The sequence below is a fragment of the Felis catus genome, chromosome E1, assembly GCF_018350175.1.
Source record: "Felis catus isolate Fca126 chromosome E1, F.catus_Fca126_mat1.0, whole genome shotgun sequence".
Taxonomy (NCBI): Eukaryota; Metazoa; Chordata; class Mammalia; order Carnivora; family Felidae; genus Felis; species Felis catus.
Genome location: NC_058381.1, coordinates 9,522,820 through 9,542,712, shown reverse-complemented (window position 1 = coordinate 9,542,712; position 19,893 = coordinate 9,522,820). Strand labels below are relative to the sequence as shown.

Genomic DNA, 19,893 nt, shown 5'->3' with positions numbered 1-19,893 from the left:
TTACTGGGTTCTCTCTGGGCCTCAACAAAATTATCTGAAAAGTATATTAGATGCAAAAATGTCCAAGGATAGCCAAAATATAAATATTAAAAGGGAAAGAAATATGAGACCTGCATTTCTATATATTAAAACATATAAACCCACTGCAATCAAAACAGAGGTGAAGGAGTAAACCAATGTTGAACAGAAGAAAAAATCTGGACATAGATCCAAATTATATGAGAATCACTCTATGATGTTGACATTTTAATTCAGCGAGAAAGGATTTTATAAATGTGTATGGTTGGTCAGGCATTTGGAAGAAAATAAAAGCTCCCTACCTTATACCAAATACAAAAATATATTCTAGATGAATTATAGATTTACATGCAAAAATCGAAACAATGTTGTTTATAGAGAGCACCTGCATGGCTCAGTCGGTTCAGCATCCAACCCGATTTCGGCTCAGGTCATGATCATAGGGTCATGGTTGAGCCCCACATCATGCTCCGTGCTGGGCACTGGGCGTGGGGCTTGCTTGGAATTCTCTTTCTTTCTCTGTGCCTCTGCTCTCTCTCCCTCTCTCTCTCTCAAAAAAAAAAATTATATCTATATCTATATCTATCTATCTATATCATATGTGTCATATCGTATATATACATATCATTTGGGAAATTTGGGAGACTAAATGCACATATACCTTGGAGCAGGGCAGTTCTTTACCAAGCCAGGCTGGAAACTATCTAAAGGAAAAGACAGATATTTCACAACAAGAATTTTATGTATTTATTTTTAATATTTATTTATTTATTTCTGAGAGAGAGCGAGAGAGCATGGGGGAGGGGCAGAGAGAGAGAGAGAATCTTTTTTTTTTTTAATTTTTTTTTTCAACATTTATTTATTTTGGGGACAGAGAGAGACAGAGCATGAACGGGGGAGGGGCAGAGAGAGAGGGAGACACAGAATCAGAAACAGGCTCCAGGCTCTGAGCCATCAGCCCAGAGCCTGACGCGGGGCTCGAACTCATGGACTGCGAGATCGTGACCTGGCTGAAGTCAGACGCTTAACCGACTGCGCCACCCAGGCGCCCCGAGAGAGAGAATCTTAATCAGGCTCTGCAGCTGTCAGCACAGAGCCCAACACATGGCTCGATCTCACAAATCATGAGATCATGACCTGAGCTGAAATCAAGAGCTTGACGCTTAACCAACTGAGCACCCAGGCGCCCCCACAACAAAAAAGTTTTAAATGTTATTAGCAGGCAAATCCAAATGGCCAATAAACAACTCTTTAGCCTAAGCAGTAGCCAGAGCATGCAAATTAAAGCAAGAATGAAAATCCATTTTTCACTGAAGGTGCTGATTGGAATAGGGTGGGAGGGGTTTCCAGTGAGGAAGATGAAGACTGCAGATGACATGAATAGGTATTTCTTTCTCTCTCTCTTTCACACACACAATAAATGGGAAAAAAATAAATCACAGTAATAATAAATACAAATTAATTTTTTTAATGTTTATTTATTTTTGAGAAAGAGAGAGACAGAGCGTGAGCAGGGGAGGGGCAGAGGGAGAGGGAGACACAGAATCCGAAGCAGGCTCCAGGCTCTGCCCAATGCGGGGCTCGAATCCACAAGCTGTGAGACCATGACCTGAGCTGAAGGTGCCCCAAGAAATAAAAATTAAAAGAAAATGTCACTTTTCATGTATCTAATTTGCAAAGATTTCTATAAATAATAACGCCTAGTGTTCTGTAGGTGAGGGTATGAACACATATATGCTGCTGGAGGAAACACAAGATAGTAGAACCTTCTGGAAATCGATATATCAAAAAACTTGCATATGTACGTATCCCTGGACTCTGCAATTCCATGTGTATGCATTTATTCTCAAGAACTAGAAACTGGGAGGCAGCTGTGGGGCCCAGTCAGTTAAGAATTTGACTCTTGGTTTCTGCTCAGGTCGTGATCTTGCATGGCAGGGGCTCTCACAGGTCAGGCTCTGCACCGGCAGTGTGGAGCCTGCTTGGGATTCTCTCCCCCCCCTTCCTCTATGCTCCTCCCCACCCCCCATGCTGTCTCTGTCTCTCTCAAAGTAAATAAATAAACTTAAAAAAATAAAAATAAAAGAAATAGAAACTGCTACAACCATGGATAGATAGATGTTTGATGGGTAGCGCTGATCAGGGGGAAATACAGCAGTGATCTCCTATGATTTTTCAACCATATATATACATATATATTCAGGTGAAAAAAATATATATATATATATGAGAGAGAGTATGCGTGAATGAGGGAGACGGGCAGAGGAAGAGAAAGAATCCAAAACATGGATTCTTGGCCCCATGCCCAGGACAGAGCTTGATGGGGGCTCCAGCCCATGACCCTGAGATCATGACCTGAGCCAAAGAATCAGATGCTCACCTGACTGAGCCACCGAGGCACCCGTTAATAATAACATAATGTATGTTTGAGTGCTGATATATATATTCTAAAACATCCACAGAAAATAAATTTTAAAAGGATATGTTAAAATCCCAACATTTTCTTCCCACATACCAACAGAGCATTTTCTGGAGGGTACTTACCTTACCCTGGAGACCACCTATCTCGTCTGTTGGTGGTAAAAAGCATCAGGGCGTAAGGTCAGTGAATTCTGTGAAAAGTGACCCTTGTGTCAAACCTCATGGAGAGACGGATAGAACGGGATGGAACAGTCACCAGAACTAGAGAATGTTTATGTTCTTGGGACCACAAGAGGTTGGGGAACAAAAACAGAGCTCTAGTTTGATCATAGCTCTTGGTCTTGGTCACGGTCAAGGCCGAATCCTGCGTGTACCCCCTGTGCGGTTCTCACCCCTGCCAGTGGGGCTCCCGCCCCATGCTGATGTTGTAAGAAAAATCCACACGGAAGTGGAGTCGACAGTAATTAAAAGCTGAATAACATGTGATCTAATTAAGTGCACATGGGAAAAGGTCTGAGGCGTTTGGAAGAGGCAAGGTCATAAAGGAAAGAATTCTAGTGATCTGCAAAGAGCGAATCGGAGCCTAGGAACTCAAAAGGCTCAAATGTGACATTCCCCATCGACTCGGGTCAAGGCGGTGTAGGCGGTCCTATGGTGGCACCATCACCCAGAAGGAAATGCCAGGAAACATCAAAAGCGTGCTCTCTCAGAACCCGTATGTTAGCCTAGGACTGGGGCAACGGCAGCGTCCTGTGGCATGGGCCCTCTTCCCGCCCCAGGAGGGGTGATGGGGGAACCAGCCTCGAGCTTCCCATCAGTCACAAAAGCAAGCACCGGCCCTTGTGCCTCCAGCGTGAAAGTGAAGGTTGATTTCAGGAAAGGAAAAAAAAAAAAGAATCTGAGAATCTCATCACTTGGATATCCACTAACTACAGCCAGTTGAGTCTGACTTTGGCAAGTTCTTGCAGTCTCTAGAACCATTTCCTTCCTCTATTGAACGCAGAACATAGACAACAAAGATCCTCAAATACACAAATATAGAAAGATGCATGGAAAAGGATGTTTATTGCCAATACTCACCAAAAGGAAAAGCGGAAAACCCAACTTTCCATGAAAAAAAAAAGTTAAACAATATCCATTCTGTGCAATTCTTTTTATTATTAATTTTTTTTTTTTTTTTGAGAGAGAGAGACAGAGCGTGAGTGGGAGAGAGAGACACAGAATCCGAAGCAGGTTCCAGGCTCTGAGCTGTCAGCACAGACCCCGACGCGGGGCTCGAACTCACGGACCGCGAGATCATGACCTGAGCCGAAGTCAGATGCTTAACCCACTGAGCCACCCAGGCGCCCCCCTTCTGTGCAATTCTATGTCACAGTCAATAATGAGGATATGTATATTGATATGAAGAGGTCAAGATATCCTTAAAAATGCAAACTGCAGAAAAGGTGCAGTGTGGCACCACTGATGTTTTGCAGGATACACAAAATTATGTTTCTATATAACATTGCAATAGGAAGGGTAGATCAGGCACTCATGTTTTACCTGTGTAATTTCTTACCAGCGCCTTCCAACCTTACAGTGAACATGCTGTCCGCCAGCCTGGAAGAGGTGGTGAGCCTACGGAACACCAGTCCCTCTGCATTTCCTCTCCCTGTTCCTTCTCCCGGTCTAGTCTCCCTCACGAGTCACTTCATGATTAATCTCCCTAGACAAAGAGCAAATGTTTATTAAGCATGTGCCGTTATGAATATACTCAGGATTTGGTAACGAAAGGAATGCTCTAGGAAAGTTGACCTGATTACAACAAGCAGCAATGTGAAGCGAGGCGGGTCGGGGGACAGGGGAACCAGTCAAGAGACTCCGTAACGGGCCAGGCATTACTCATCCTGTTCAAAGCTGTTTGGGGGTTCCCAATGACAATAAAATAAAGGCCAAATTCCTGAGCTTAATATCCAACACTGTCCACAGGCTGGCTTCTAACATGTTTTTCTGATTCCTTCTATTACTTCCTCCCATCGGAAGCCTCCAGTCCAGTCTGGCTTTACTCTGGGTCCCTATCTCTGTTCACACAGTTACTTTTCCATTCTACCTTCCTAAATGTTGTTTCATTTAAAAATACAGACTCAGTTGGGGCGCCTGGGTGGCTTAGTTGGTTAAGTGACCGACTTCGGCTCAGGTCATGATCTTGCGGTTTGTGAGTTTGAGCCCCGCGTTGGGCTCTGTGCTGACAGCTCGGAGCCTGGAGCCTACTTCGGATTCTGTGTCTCCCCGTCTCTACCCCTCCCCTGCTCATGCTCTGCTCACGTCTCTCAATAATAATTAAACGTTTAAAAAAAAAAAATACAGACTCAGGGTGCCTGGGTGGCTCAGTCGGTTAAGCGTCCGACTTTGGCTCAGGTCCTATCTCACAGTTTGTGAGTTCGAGCCCCACACTGAGCTCTGTGCTGTCAGGACAGAGACTGCTTCAGATCCTTTGTCCCCCTCTATCTCTGCCCCCCACCCCACTCATGCTCTCTCTTTCAAACATAAGCATTTAAGAAATTGTAAATAGGGGCACCTGGGTGGCTCACTCGGTTGGGCATCCGGTTTCAGCTCAGGTCATGATCTCACAGCTCGTGAGTTCAAGCCCCACGTCAGGGTCTGTGCTGACAACTCAGAGCCTGGAGCCTGCTTTGGATTCTGTGTCTCCCTCTCTCTCTGCCCCTACCCCACTCGCATGGTCTCTCTCTCAGAAATAAATATTTTAAAAAGTTGTAAATAAACAGTAATACATACATGTGTATGTGTGTATATATGTGTGTATGTATATATATGTGTATACACACACATATATATGTATATATATGTGTGTATACACACACATATATATGTATATATATATGTGTATACACACACGTATACATATATATAGAGAGAGATTCAAAGCTGTTCTTTAATGTGTAGAGAGATTCAGTTTTGCCAGATGGAAAGTTCTGGAAATTGGCTGCACAACAACGTGAATGGACTTAACACTGCTAAACTGGACACTTGAAAATGATTAAGATGGTCAATTTCATGTTATGGGTATTTTATCCCAATTAAAAAAAAAAAAAGAAATCAGGGGTGCCTCAGTTGGTTGAGCATTCAACTCTTGGTTTCAGCTCAGGTCATGATCTTGCAGTTTCATGAGTTTGAGCCCATCACACTCTGCACTGGCAGGGTGGAGCCTGCTTGGGATTCTCTCTCCCCCTCTCTCTGCCCCTTCCCCACTTGTGCTGTCTCTCTCTCAAATAAATAAACTTAAGGAAAAAAAAAAAAAGATTCTCTCTCTCCTTCTGCCCCTCCCCCCTTCTAAAATAATCAATCGATCAATCAATCTGCTATTAAATGACTGGCCTCAGAAGCAAAATCAAAGTGCAAAGACAATGATCAACCGTGGCAACTGCTTTCATGTTAAAAATATTTATTTTTCTAAAAGATCACACAAAAGTTGAGAAGAGAAAGGATACCAACTAGCCTACATCAAAATCTGGGCTGAGGAAGGACAAAGAGCTGCCTAAAGAGACTGGTAGCTGGAGCGAACTGCGAACATCCAGATGGCCGCTGGCCAACGGAGCCGGTGGCCCCAGTCAGCCACATTCACGAGCACCACCGAGGTGCGGCGGGGACAGCAAAGCTGCTGCCCCCATCGTTCCTCCTTTTCAGGAAGGGCGAAGCAGGAGCTCACTCTTTAGACATGTTCTTGATGGTCTTGTGCTCCTTCATGGCCTTTTCCCAATCGGTGCCATTGAATTCCTCAATGACCACACTCCGCACGGTGCCCTCATCTAGGCAATGGGGGGCGATTCCTAGGGGAGGTGACACAGAAAAAGCAAGGTCCCAGGTGTGAATGACAGCAGGTACTGTGCTGGCTCTAGGACAAACCCACACCCACAAGCGTCGCCGTACCGCCGATCCGTGTATCAACAGCGACACGCTGGTAAAGCTTTGCTTTCCTCACCTCTCAGATGGGGACCAGACTTCCTAAACCAGGGATGCCAAGGTTGGATACCATTCAGTGCCACGCCGAGAGTACAAAGATTCACGCCTAGAACCATCTGACTGGCAGCCTGAAGAATCCACAGGCCTCTTCCAGGGTTTAGATAGAACTTCCTAAGCATTAAACACCTGCCCACCTTTATAGGATCTTGTACCTTCCGAAAGCCTTTCTTGATTAAGGCAGGCAGGAAGGCCTCTCCACGGGACAGATGAGGAACAAACGGGAGCTGGTGAACAAATGGGGCGGGGAGGACAAGGGTGCTGTCACACCCCGCCAACCATAAGGCACAAAACCGCCGCGGTCACAGCGGCCCCACCACAGCTCTGGAGGGCACCAGATCCCAGGGAACACCTGCTGCTTCCCACTCAACTCACACTGCATTTGAGGTCATCCTGAACAACTGTCCCAAGCTTGCTTCCTCTCCTCAGACCCTAACTGCACCTGAAGAGGGGCTTGGGGATTCTGCTGTGTGTGTTTGAAACAAACGGAGTATTTTAATTTTTTAACATTTTTATTTATTTTTGAGAGATAGAAGGCAAAACGTTGAGTGGGGGAGGGGCAGGGAGGGAGACACAGAATCCGAAGCAGGCTCCAGGCTCCGAGCTGGCAGCACAGAGCCCGACGTGGGGCTTGAACTCACAGGCAGAGCTGGAGTCAGACACTTAACCAACTGAGCCACCCAGGCGCCCCAAACGGAGTAATTTTTTAAATGGCATTATCAATCCTCCTCGTTCTTGCCTCCTTCACTCCCTTAACCATCACGGGTGTTAAAATTCCCTCCCCTACCCACCCCCCTGGCCCCAACCCCGGCCCGTCTCCTCTTCTCTGTCCACCCTTTAATGTCAGCCCCAGCGACACGCAGGTCTGGCAGAGCCGGCCCAGGAAGGTTTCTGGGCGAACAACCAGACCCCAACCTTCTATGCCATCATTTGAGAAAAAAAAAAAAAAAAAGAACCTTGGCTGAAAGAGCCCTGTTCTTCCATAACACGCGTGTGGAAGGGCCCGGCCAAGCAGGAGGCAAGCCAAATCGGCCCGCGTTGACCGGGAGCAGCCACACGGCGCGTCTCCGTGTCCTCCCACCACCACCCCCGCCCTGGGCTGGCGGCCCATCCCCTTCACTTACCGAAGCCTCCAGGGTTGGAGCGGGGAGTGTAAAAGCTCTGAACGCCGCATCTCTTACAGAACGTGTGCTGCGCCTTGTGCGTGTTGAACGTGTATGTGGTTATACTCTCTGCTCCCTAAGCAAGAACAGGCAAAATAAATGTTCTCCTTTTACAAAGAGGTGGTGGTTCTTTTTTTGTTTTTTTTGGTCATCAAAAAAAATTAAATCTTTTAAAAGGCTCAACGGGGGGGGGGGGGGGGGGAGCCCTTCTGTAGGGCTTTCAGGATTACGAGGACACGTCCAATCTCCCGCAGAGACTGGAGGCGGCTCCGGGACAAGGGCCCACCTACGCCGCCCAGAGACACGTCGGCCCTGAGCGTGGCAGCTCACGGCTTCTCTTTGTCAAGTGCGTTGCCGAACAACTCAGCCTCAAGCGGTCCCGAATCCACGGCAAGACAGCACATCCCGTCAACGTCAGGAAGAGAAAATGCCCGCCTTCCGGGCCTAAAAGGCTCACCCCAGGGACTGGCTCTCCCTGTCCCCAAACAGCACTGCTCGAGATCTTAAGACAAGTGTTGATTTTACTGGAGTTCATCTACTAAGGACAAACTAGGAAAAGAATATTTGCCAGACATCACGGTCAAAGGGCTAATTTCCTTAATGGATAATACAAACGGGAAACTGGGCAGAAGGACACGAAACCGGGCAAACAGAGAAAAGGGAAAGCAAATCACTCTGCCTACCTATGAAATGATATTCGCGCTCATAAACTGCAAGGTTATTTTTTTCACTGGCAGGTGGGCCAAAATAAAAGTTGGTTGACTTGGTACACGCGCTCTCACTTACTAGCCATGGGGACGTAAATTGCTAAAATTTGGCAACATCTACCAAAATTGAAAAACACATCCTTTAGCACAGAAATTCCACTTCTGGAACTTTATCCTGCCATCAAAATTCCACATCCATCCAACGGTACGTACGCAGATACTACAGTACTGTTGAAAACAAGGCTACAGATAATTGGAAAAACGGAAAACGGCCGCCAACAGAACACTGGTCACAGCAATGATGGACACCCATGAAACGGGGACACTGCAGCTTTTAGAAAGAGTGAGACAGTTCTACTTCCAAATACTAACATGGAACAAACTCCAAGGTTGAACATTAATTGAGAAACGAGGTATGAAATAATTTGTGTAGTAGCTTATCGTTTCCATTTTATTACCCTATTTGTTTGTGTATGTATGTATTTGACCATTTCTGGTTTTTTCTTTTAATGTTTTTTTTTTTGAGAGAGAGACAGAGCCAGACAGAGCACGAGCACGGGAGGGGCAGAGAGAGAGGAGACACAGAATCCGAAGCAGGCTCCGGGCTCCGAGCCGTCAGCACAGAGCCCGACGAGGGGCTCGAACCCACGAACCATGAGATCATGGCCCGAGCTGAAACCAACAGTCGGCCGCTTAACCCACTGAGCCGCCCAGGTGCCCCCCCTCCCAACGTGCTCCTCTTAACCTGACCTCTCGGTACCAGTCCTTCCGTTGTGAAACCGGTTGTCTGAGGACACCACACTCGACCGACTTTCCTCCGTCCCCGTCCCCGGTGGCCATCCTTCTCAGGCCCCTCCGCCCAAGCCTCTGAGTGTCGGCGACTCAGTCTCACAGTTCAATGCTTCAGCAGCGGCAACTCCGCTCGCTGTCAACTCCAGACCGGCGCACCCAGCTGCCCACTTCCATCTCCGTCTCGGTGAACGTCCACCCCGTCCTCAGTTGGACTTTTCTGAGAAAGAACCCCCGCGGCCAGCGCTCCCGCACGCCTGCTCCTCCCCCGGGAGCTGGCCTCGCCATCGCCGAGCTGCTGCTCGGGCCCCACGGTGTGGATGTGACTCCGACGCCTCTTTCCCCCTTCTCCACGTCCACCCTTTGTCTAACCCCGTTCACCCTTCCCCCGAAGCAGTGGCTCTCCGAGTGTGGTCCCAGGCGCAAGAAAGGTCAATTCTTGGGCCTCCCCTCCCAGCCCTACGGCGGTCTCCTTTAACACGCCCTCTGGCTGACCCTGCACGCACTGAAGCTTGAGAGCCACCGCTCGGAAATAAACCCCAAATATCTGTTTCCCTTCAGTCGCCATGACTACCACCCCAACCCAAGCTCCCATCACCTCTCCCTTGCCCCCCCCCCCCAGCAACCTCCTGGCTGCCTCCCTGTCTCCGTGCTTACCCCCTCACAACCCATTCCCCACACAGCAGCCAAAGCGAGCTCTGAAATCGTCCAAGCGGGCCTTGTCACCACCCTGCTCGAAACCCTCCACGGCCTTCACAGTGTCTCCTTGTCTGGTCCCGTTTCTGTCCCTGAGGCCATCTGGGTCCGCTCCTTCACCTGCCCCCCACAGAGCACCCGTCTGGCCGCTGTTCGGCTCCTCAGACGTGCCAAGCACGTGCCCCACCGCGACAAGCGTTCCCTTTGCCTGGGACACTCTTCCAGCCCCGGCGCCCCCACGTCTTCGCCATGTAAACCCCAGCCAGACCTTCCCTAACCGATCTACACTAGCCACCCAGCAACCTTCTATCACATTGCTCTATTTTAACTTGCCACATGGCCTTACCGGATTTTTTCTTATTTATCTGTCTGCCCACCTAAAACACGTCAACTAAGAGAACAAGGGCCTTGTCTGTCGAGTTGGCCGCTGGGTTTCAGTGGGTTCACTGGGCCATGCGGGGTGTCCCAGAAACACTTGTTGAATGAAGAGGTTTTGCACTTAATTAAAAATCAAACAAACAGAAAATCACTCCTTCCACAGGCTGGGGCTGAGTATGTTGCTCTAGGGCACCAGGAAAATGCAGCGAGCAGCAGGCCTAAGGAGGAAAAAAGTATCAATTCCAAGACCCAAGAGCCAATGGCTGTACCTGCTGACGCCTTCGGGAACCATCTGTCACAGGTGCTCAGGGACGAAGCTGAACTGGGGCCACAGCCTCCAGCAGGCTTCCGAGGAGAGCACAGTGGCATTCTCCGGGTTTACGGGAAAGACGGAGAAGTGTGCTGCCCGGGGGTGCCCCTCCTCCCCGGGGCGCCCCCACAAAGGATCATGGGGCCAACAAAGAAAAGGAGACAAATAAGCCCCAAGCATCTGGGATTAAAAATCTCACTAACCAGGAAAGACCATCACTCATTCATTCATTCACTCAGGTTTTCCTCCCAGACCCTGAGGGCCTGTTCGATGCCACGCCCACAAGACCGGAAGCTGACAAAAGGTGGCACTTGGGAGCCCCTAATAAAGGAGACAGACATGGAAACACAGTATTACACCAAAGCACAGAGAAGTCTGTCAGACCACAGAAGGGGCAACGGGAACCGAGGGAGCAACTGAATCCCCATCCTACCCCGTATTAGCACCAGTGTGCCAAAGCCTTTTTTAAAAAGGTTATATTTTGGGGCGCCTGGGTGGCGCAGTCGGTTAAGCGTCCGACTTCAGCCAGGTCACGATCTCGCGGTCCGTGAGTTCGAGCCCCACGTCAGGCTCTGGGCTGATGGCTCGGAGCCTGGAGCCTGTTTCTGATTCTGTGTCTCCCTCTCTCTCTGCCCCTCCCCCGTTCATGCTCTGTCTCTGTCCCAAAAATAAATAAAAAACGTTGAAAAAAATTAAAAAAAATAAAAAGGTTATATTCTTTGACCAGAGATTTTATTTCTAAGAGAATTGATCCTAAAGGAATCGCTAAATTACCAAAGATTTATACACGGGGAGGTTCATCACAGTGTTGTTTATAACTGGGGGGGGAAAACTGCACTCAACCTAGAAGTTCAAATACAGGAAACTGCTTATGGTACATTCACATAACAAAATATGCTGCAAATCCAGGAATGGCAGTATAAATACATTAGGAAACGACTGGGTGGGGGGAGAGATTCAGGGGCTGAAGGACAATGGAGGGAAGAGCTACATGTGTACCTTTCAAAACCTCCACCCAGCACAAAAGAGTTCCCCAAAATAGTAAAGTTAAAAAGTGTTTAAATCAGCAAGATCCATCCACATGCTGCCTACAAGAGACTCACTTCAGACCTAAGGACACATGTAGAAGGAAAGTGAAGGGACAAAAAAACATTTACCATGCAAATGGAAGCAAAAAGAAAGCCGGAGTAGCAAGACTTCCATCAGAAAAAAACAGACTTTAAAACAAAGAGACGGGGGGCGCCTGGGTGGCTCAGTCGGTTAAGTGTCCAGCTTCAGCTCAGGTCATGATCTCGCGGTTTGTGAGTTCGAGCCCCACGTGGGGCTCTGCCAGGAGCCTGCTTCAGATTCTGTGTCTCCCTCTCTCTCCCTCCCCCTCCCCCGCTCATGCTCACACTCTCTCTCTCTCTCTCATAAACATTTAAGAAAATAAAAATTTTAAAACAAAGAGACAAAGACACTACAAAATGATAAAGGGAACGATCCAACGGAGTGTAAATAATTGTAAATATCTATGGACCCATCATGAAAGCACCTAAATTCATCAAGCAACTATTCACAGACATAAAGAAATGGACGGTAATACAATCATAGGAGGGGCCTTCACACCCCCACTTATGTCAATGGATAGATCACTTAGACAGAAAATCAACAAGGAAACAGTGCCTTTGAAAAATCATTTGAGCATATGGCACTGAGTCTACTTCTGAGCCTCTATTCCTTTCTATCGATCCACATCTCTGACCATGTAACACTACCTTGATGACTACGTCTACACAATAAGCCTTCGTGGCAAGCGGAGTTACTTTGTTCCACTTCACTGTTCTCTGTGGAGATTGTTTTAGGTATTTTAGGGCCTGTGGGTTTCCCAATAAATTTTATAGTTAATCTTGCATATGTCTGCAAAAGCCCTCCTGGGGTTTTGACAGAAATTGCATTAAACCTACAGGCAGGCGGGTTGGGGAGAACGAACATCAAAACTATGTTGCCATCCACAGACACATGGTGTCTGTCCACTTATCCAGTTCTTCTCAATAACTTCATCAACCTTCTATGATATTCAGGACACAGATCAGGGAAGCATTTTGTTAACTGAACACCTAAGTATTTAACTTTCTTTGCATTACTTCAAATGGTATGATGGTCTCAATTTGTTTCTTAATGTCCATTATTTATATTGGAAATGCACTTGATTTTGAAAACTGGGATATAATTCATACACCATAAAATTCACCATTTTAATGTTTATTGCTGCATTATTTACAATAGCCAAAATATGGAAACAACCTAAGCGTCCGCTCATGAGTGAATGGATAAAGAGGTACGATGTACAGACACACACACAAACACACACACACGATGGAATACTATTCAGCCATTAAAAAGAATGAAATCTTGCCATTTGCGACAGCATGGATGGACCTTAAGGGAATTATGGTAATTGAAATAAGTCAGAGAAAGACAAATACTGTATAATCCCATTTACATGCAGAATTTAAAAACAAAACAAAAAACTAAGCTTAAGAGAACAGCCGGGTGGTTGGCAGAGGCAAGGGGGTGGGTGGTCAAAACGGGTGAAGGAGGTCAAAAGCTACGAACTTTTGGTTACAAACAGGCCTGGAAATGTAACGCACAGCATGGTGACTATAGTTAACGATGCTGCTGCTGTGTATTTGAAAGCTGCTAAGAGAAGAAATCTTAAAAGTCCTCATCACAAGATGGGGCACCTGGGTGGCTCAGTCAGTTAAGCAACCGACTTCAGCTCAGGTCATGATCTCACCATTTGTGAGTTCGAGCCCCGCGTCGGGCTCTGTGCTGATGGCTCAGAGCCTGGAGCCTGCTTCGGATTCTGTGTCTCCCTCTCTCTCTGCCCCTCCCCTGCTCACGCTCTCTCTCTCTCTCTCAAAAATAAATAAAACATTAAAAAAAAAAAAAGTCCTCACCAGAAGAAAAAAAATATCCTGTATGGGCGGTGACAGGTGTTAACTAGACTAACTGTGCTGACCATTTTGCAATATATACAAATATTGAATCATTATGATGTACCCCTAAAACTAATGTTATATATCAACTATACCTCAATAGAAATTTTAATTCATCATTAAACAAAGTTTTTAAGTCATATATTTTTCATGGGGAAATGATAAAAGTTGGTTATACAACAGAAAAAAAAGATAAAATCCTACTCTGATAATATATACAATATTATTATTATTTAGTTGTATTTACCCACATAGAAAATAATGCACGAGGATATATACCCAAATGTAACAGTAGTCACCTTTGGTTGATGGGATCTGGGTGACCGTATTTATTTTTTGATTCTATTTTTAATGCTTCTACAGTCACACCAAACCTTCATCCAAAATCTCAAGAGGGAAAATAATATAGCCTTGTAGAAATACACGTGAAACCTGGGGTGACAAGGAAAATGAAGGCCCCCTGAAGAGGTCCTGCTGTGCTCCCCGAGTCTCGCACTCCACAGGGGACCCGCCGGGAGTCAGGGGCTCCTCCCACCTGCTCTTAGCACTAACCTTCAGGAGCTTGAAGCGAGAAGCTGGGACAATGAAGTGTCTATTCTGTTTCTTCTTGCAAATGCTGCAGCTACAAAAAAAAAAAAGAGCAGTTCCCAGATTGTGAAACAAGCACCTGTGCCCTCCGAGTGCCCAAGCACCCCCCCCCCCCAGTATGTCCCCAGAGGTGAAGCCCCTGTCAGCACCGTTCAGGGAAAGGGGAGCTCACGCAGATGGACGGGCCACCGGGGGTCTCGGCTCGGCGGTCAAAGCTGCATACCCCTCGGAAAACCGGACCGTCACGACCACATTCCTGCTGCCTACCCTCCCACACCACCCCCCCCCCACACACACCCTATTACAGTGAAGGGAACTGCTGGATTCTAGAAACACTTAGAAAACAAATGTCAGGCATGGGTACCATCTTTTTTTTTTTTAATTTTTTTTTTAACATTTATTTATTTTTGGGACAGAGAGAGACAGAGCGTGAACAGGGGAGGGGCAGAGAGAGAGGGAGACACAGAATCGGAAACAGGCTCCAGGCTCTGAGCCATCAGCCCAGAGCCCGACGCGGGGCTTGAACTCACGGACCGCGAGATCGTGACCTGGCTGAAGTCGGACGCTTAACCGACTGCGCCACCCAGGCGCCCCGGCATGGGTACCATCTTATGCCTCCGGGATCCCCACACCTAAAGCGGACAAGGCGGTTTGGGTTTCCTGCTTCCTCATCTGTCCATCACAGAAAGCCTGGCCTCCGAGTCGGATGAATCCTCGGAATGACCATCTTCGGAATCAAATCTAAATCCCCCTTTTCCGTCCGCCTTTGAGAAAAAAGGTCGAATTTCATATAGAATCCTCTAACAAATTGTCCCCACGGTGCTGCTTCTCCAATCTGGACTCCACTGCTAGTAGCCTGGTCGGTTCTCCATGTGAGTAATTCCGTGGTGTTTATGTATCATCCCTATGGGATTCAGGGACTGCACCGTCGAGGGGGCAAAAAAGGACCGGATCCCGTTGAACAACTAGTTGCCTGCTAACTATTGGTTCAGAAGTCACAACCTGTCGTGCCTTTGTTTTATGACAACTGGCCTGGGAAGGTGCTCAAAGCGGGCCCTCTGTGAATCCTGCTGGGACCATCTGCCTCATCCAGAACAGAGCCTGAGGGCCTGGCCCATGGAAGCTTCCAGGTGTGCACAGCCTCCACTCGTATCCCCCGCTTACCCCCACCTCTAGACTCCTGTGAGGACTGTGCCCAACCAAGGCTTGTTATTCCGTGCCCAGCCTGACCTGCCTCCAGCTAACTGCTCCGTGTCAACCCTCCACCAGTACAGTCTGAGGGGTGATGCTGGGAGGCATAAGCCGGGAGGGCCCTGCTCTGTGTCACCCGGGGAATGTACTGTAGGAGTGAGCTCGCTTGTGTGCTCTCTCTCTCTCTCTCTCTTTCTCACAGAGCAGGCTCGGTTATTTTTAGCTTCCCCCATGTTTAAAAAAATATATATTACCGAAAACGTCTAGTATGTACAAAAGGGAAAAAAAAATAGAAGGAACCCTTACGTACCCATCACCTGAGGCCAACAGCAATGAGCCGGTGGCCAACGCTGTCTCCCCGGTACCCTGACTCCCCAGATGATGTTTTAACTCTCAAGTCCCCGCCAGCAACTCGGGAAGAGAAAACTCACTTGCAGTCAAAGATGTGCAAGTCCGCCGAGGCCCAAACTTCAAAACGAACCGCCCCACAGTGGCAGCCTCCGGTGTGTTTCACCAGGCCCTGGTATTCGCTACGGGAAACAAAAAATCAGAAAGTTAAGGAGTTCTGGACAGTCAGGCAGGACCTTATTGCACAGCTCACGCTTTCTCTCTCTCTCTCTCTCTCTCTCTCTCTCTCTCTCTCTCTCTCCTTGTTGGAAGAAGGAAGCAGGATGGGACAAAAGTCTTCTCTTGAGGAGGTACTGGCAATGCTATAAAAGAAAGGCCTTTTATAAAGGTCTTTTCGATGACCTCTCGTTTAAAAAATTTCTTATATTCTATTAGGTCGCAAAAATTAAACATTCCAATAATATGCACCATGGGACTTGGGTGGAGGAGCCTGATCCCACCCACTCAAACATGTGTATTTACATGTCAAAGACTTACCTGGATTTTTTTATTTGTATTTTTTTTTTTTAAATGAGCTAGACACCCAGGAGAGAACAGGGAGATACAGCAGACAAGGCTCCTGGCCCTGGCAACCTTAGGCAGCCATCAAAGAAATGACCCAAGTAGTATTCAAGGGACTGTGGTAGTGCAAGCCGCTAGGAAAAAGTAAAACGAGGGGACCTGAACCTGGTAGTTGGGAAAAGGCTTCTTCTGAGAAGAATTCTGCAATGTTTGCTACATTCCGCACCAGTATCTTGCATATACAGGACTCTTCACAGAGCTATACGTACACATTACATTCTTTTTAAGTTTATTTATTTATTTTGAGAGAGAGAGAGAGAGCACACGAGCGAGGGAAGGGCAGAGAGACAGTGAGAGAGAGAATTCTGAGCAGGCTCCATACTGTGAGAGCAGAGCCCCATGTGGGGCTTGAACCCACCAACCATGAGATCATGACCTGAGCTGAAACCAAGAGTCAGACACTTAACCAACTGAGTTACCCAGGTGCCCCATATGACATGCTATTTTAATCCTTTTAAAACATATATAAGCCAGGCCCTTAACTGAACTTTATTAAGCTTGATAAGTAACATCAAATTGCACTCCAAAAGGGCTGAACACTTCTCAGCAATGAGAAGTGTCCCTGCTGTCCCTGCTCGAGCAATAATTACAGGAAAAACATGCAGTTTTATTTTGCATTTTTTTGGTTATTCCACGTTTCTTTACAGGTTGAATCAGTGAACTTGTATTTAAAATCTTTTCTGCACATACAAATAACGCTCATTGTAAAAAAAAAATTAAAACGTTACAACATTTGATAATGTTAAAAAAGAAAGTCTCCTATAATCTTAACACCCGGAGCGATCCACAGTTAACTATATGCAATAGATTCCTACAGACTTCTTTCTATACAATAATATTTTCACAAAACAGTGCGGAGTTATGCATTCGTTTTGCATGTAAGTTAATTTAGTGAGTTTTGGTTTTTTAAAATAAGTGTACGCACTCAAACCAATCTGATAGGTAAAAACAAAACGAGCTCCCTTGTCTGTTATCAACATTTTAAAATCATTTTCTTGACCACTTATCAAGTTTGTTTTAAAGTAAAAATTTACTACAAATTTGAGTTTTACATTTCATGGGGTCTTTATAGCCCTTACACCTAGCAATGGGCAGCACATCATAGGGGCTCAAAAATGTTTAATGACGAATGTAAAAAAAAAAAAATGTTCAGCCTGCAGTCCAAGATGATAAATCAGAAAGCGAAGCACACAGGTAAGCAAATATTTCACCTCCGAGAAGACGCACCCTAACCACTTTCTTCTGGATTAAGGACAAAAGAACATTTTTTGATCAAGAAAAGGCGTAACCCTCGGGTTGTTATGCAATTGTTAGGTCGGCCTGGTTTTTCCTGTGGTTTTGACTGCTCTTCGTAATTCATAAAATCACGGACACGGAGCTAGATTATTAGGGTGCTAAAATAGTTCTCTGCAGCACCACTGTCCTACGGGGTAGGGATCCAGATGCTCCGGCAGCCGCTGCCGGAGTTCATAGCTGGTTTCTAACACCACGGACACTCTGAAATCCTCCCCTGGCCCATCCGTCTCAGATCCTGGGGGTTCTTCTCCCGCGGGAGCAACGCTGGGGGAGCGCGAAGGAGAGCGAGCCACCCAGGGGCATCGAGGCCCCCTCCCTCCGCTTAGGTACCCGCGAAGCCGTCCCGGATGCCGAGCATCTCTTCGCGCGCGCTTCTCTCGGGATCAATACCCCCTCCCCCGCACTCCGCTCCCTCCCAGGGAGCGCCGGGAACAATAACGGGATCTCGCCTCCCGGTTGGTTCCCAACTATTCCAGCTTTTCTGCCCACCCGCCGGCCTCTCCCTGCCCCCCTCTCTCCAAAAACACGTGCGCAAATATAAAAAGCGACCCGGGTAGGAGCACAAAGTCGTGGGCTTTATCGTCTCCTCGCTGGGAAAGGCCCCCCCGCACCCTCGGCGCGCCCAGACGAGGGACAACGTCCCGAGCACGATGGCTGTCCCCGGGAAAGACCCTTTGTGTCCCAGGACGCGGCGCGGCTCTTCTCACGCTCCGGGACGCAGTGCCCCGTCAAGGGCCGCACGCCGGCCCCGAGCCAAGCCTCGCGGCCGCGCCACTTAGAGACGCGCCCGGTGCTAGCACCCGGGAACGCGTGGGTCACGGTGCGGGAAAGGACGCGGAGCCGAAAACCTCTCGCGCTGAGGGCGTCCGCGTGGCGCCGGGTCCCGCGCCCGGCCCCGGCCGCACTCACAAGGTGTCCAGCAGCAGCTTGGCGGCGCCCTCGAAGGTGAGCCTCTGTCGCTTCTGGAACGTCTCCCAGCGCTCCCGCTGGTCGCCCAGGTCGGGCAGCGAGGCAGCGGGCGAGGCGGGGGGCGGCGGCGGCGGCGGCGGCGGCGGCGGGAGCAGAGGCAGCTCCGGCGGCGGCTGCCCGGGGCCCGCCTCCTGGGCCCGCGGCGACGACTGCGTCGGCCGCCGCTTCGCCGACGGCTGCCTCGCCGCCGCCCTGCTCTCGCCCCCGGCCTGGCCCGTGGAGCGCCGGGAGCGGCTGGCGCTGGGGGCCGAGGCGGCGGCCGCGGGGGCCCCGGAGGCTCCCGGCCGCTTCTGCACGCGTGGCTTGGCGGCCGCGCCGCTTCTCGCCCGCCGCATGGCTCCCGCAGCCAGGCGCGCAGGCCTCGCCGCCCGCGCGTCCCCGCCGCCCCGCGCGTCCCCGTGCCGCCCCGCGCGCGTCCCCGTCCGCCAGCCAACCGACCCGCCCAGGGGGCGCTGCACCCGCGGCCGGGGCCCCGGCCGGTGGCACCTGGCTGCCCCCCTTACCCCTCCCCCCGCCCCCGGGGCTGCAAGTTACAGCCCCCGCTCTCCCGCCCGCCTCAGGGCCTGCACCTGCCCGCTCCACCCTGCAGGCCTAACGGGACGGCGCCTCGGGCCTCCGCTCGCGACACCCACAGCCCACTGGCACCTGCGGAGGAGCCTCCGTCCCCTCTGATTCCCTACATTCTTGACCTGGAGAGTCCAGGCTCAGCCCTGAATGCACAGCCACATCGGAGCGGCCAGCCTGGGGTAACTTCGTCTCCAAGAGGGGGGCGGTACCTACCTTGCAGGAGCCATCGTGCACCTGAAATGAGCTCATGCGTGCAAATGGCCGGGCACCTGCTGTCTGCCAGACAAATAGCAGCTGAAATCGTGGCTCTTAAACTTGGTCTCTCTTGCCAGATTATGAAACAGATTTTTTTTAATGTTTATTTGTTTATTTTGAGATAGCGCAAGTTTGGGGGGGGGGGGGAGGTTGAGGCAGAGGAAGAGAGAGAGAGATTATCCCAAACAGGCTCCGCAGGCACTCCCAACGCAGACCCGTCCCGGGGGCTGGAGCCCACGAACCAAGAGATCATGACTGGAGCGGAAACCAAGAGTCAGACATCCAACTGACTGAGCCACCCAGGCCCCTCAACAGATTGGTTTTTTAAATTTAGTAAATGAATGAACGGCACCAAATCCCACGGTTAGGAGAGCACCAAAGTTTCAAGACAAAAATCACAGGAACCACTGATGGCGCCCAGGTATTTGCTAAACCTATTCCTTGCTCTATTTTATTCCTATCTTCAAAGAAATATCATTTTCTTTTACTCATTTTTCTACTGTTTTATTTTCTACTTCCTTAATTTCGACTTTCCTCTTTATTAACACTATTTTTACCTTATTAGTTTAATAGTTTAT

General features: G+C 48.7%; 1 protein-coding gene across 6 annotated transcripts; it reads right to left on the bottom strand.

The window, feature by feature from the left end:
* Positions 1–3,762: 3,762 nt before the first annotated feature.
* CENPV (centromere protein V) lies at positions 3,763–18,901 on the bottom strand. Of its 6 annotated transcripts, none has more exons than XM_023243704.2 (6): positions 18,434–18,891; positions 15,691–15,789; positions 14,033–14,102; positions 7,581–7,695; positions 6,594–6,683; positions 5,865–6,266 (listed from the first exon to the last, which is right to left on the bottom strand). In XM_023243704.2, exons 1-6 carry the CDS (start codon positions 18,826–18,828, stop codon positions 6,142–6,144), a joined length of 894 nt encoding a protein of 297 aa, XP_023099472.2. In that variant the 5' UTR covers positions 18,829–18,891; the 3' UTR covers positions 5,865–6,141. The 6 variants fall into 6 exon arrangements, 5 of the variants coding, with proteins under 5 accessions (XP_023099475.2, XP_023099472.2, XP_023099473.2 ...); XM_023243705.2 differs by having other exon boundaries at positions 6,612–6,683; positions 18,434–18,890; XR_002738014.2 differs by lacking the exons at positions 5,865–6,266; positions 6,594–6,683 and adding exons at positions 10,158–10,407; positions 10,703–10,820 and having other exon boundaries at positions 18,434–18,901.
* Between the last annotated feature and the right edge of the window lie 992 nt (positions 18,902–19,893).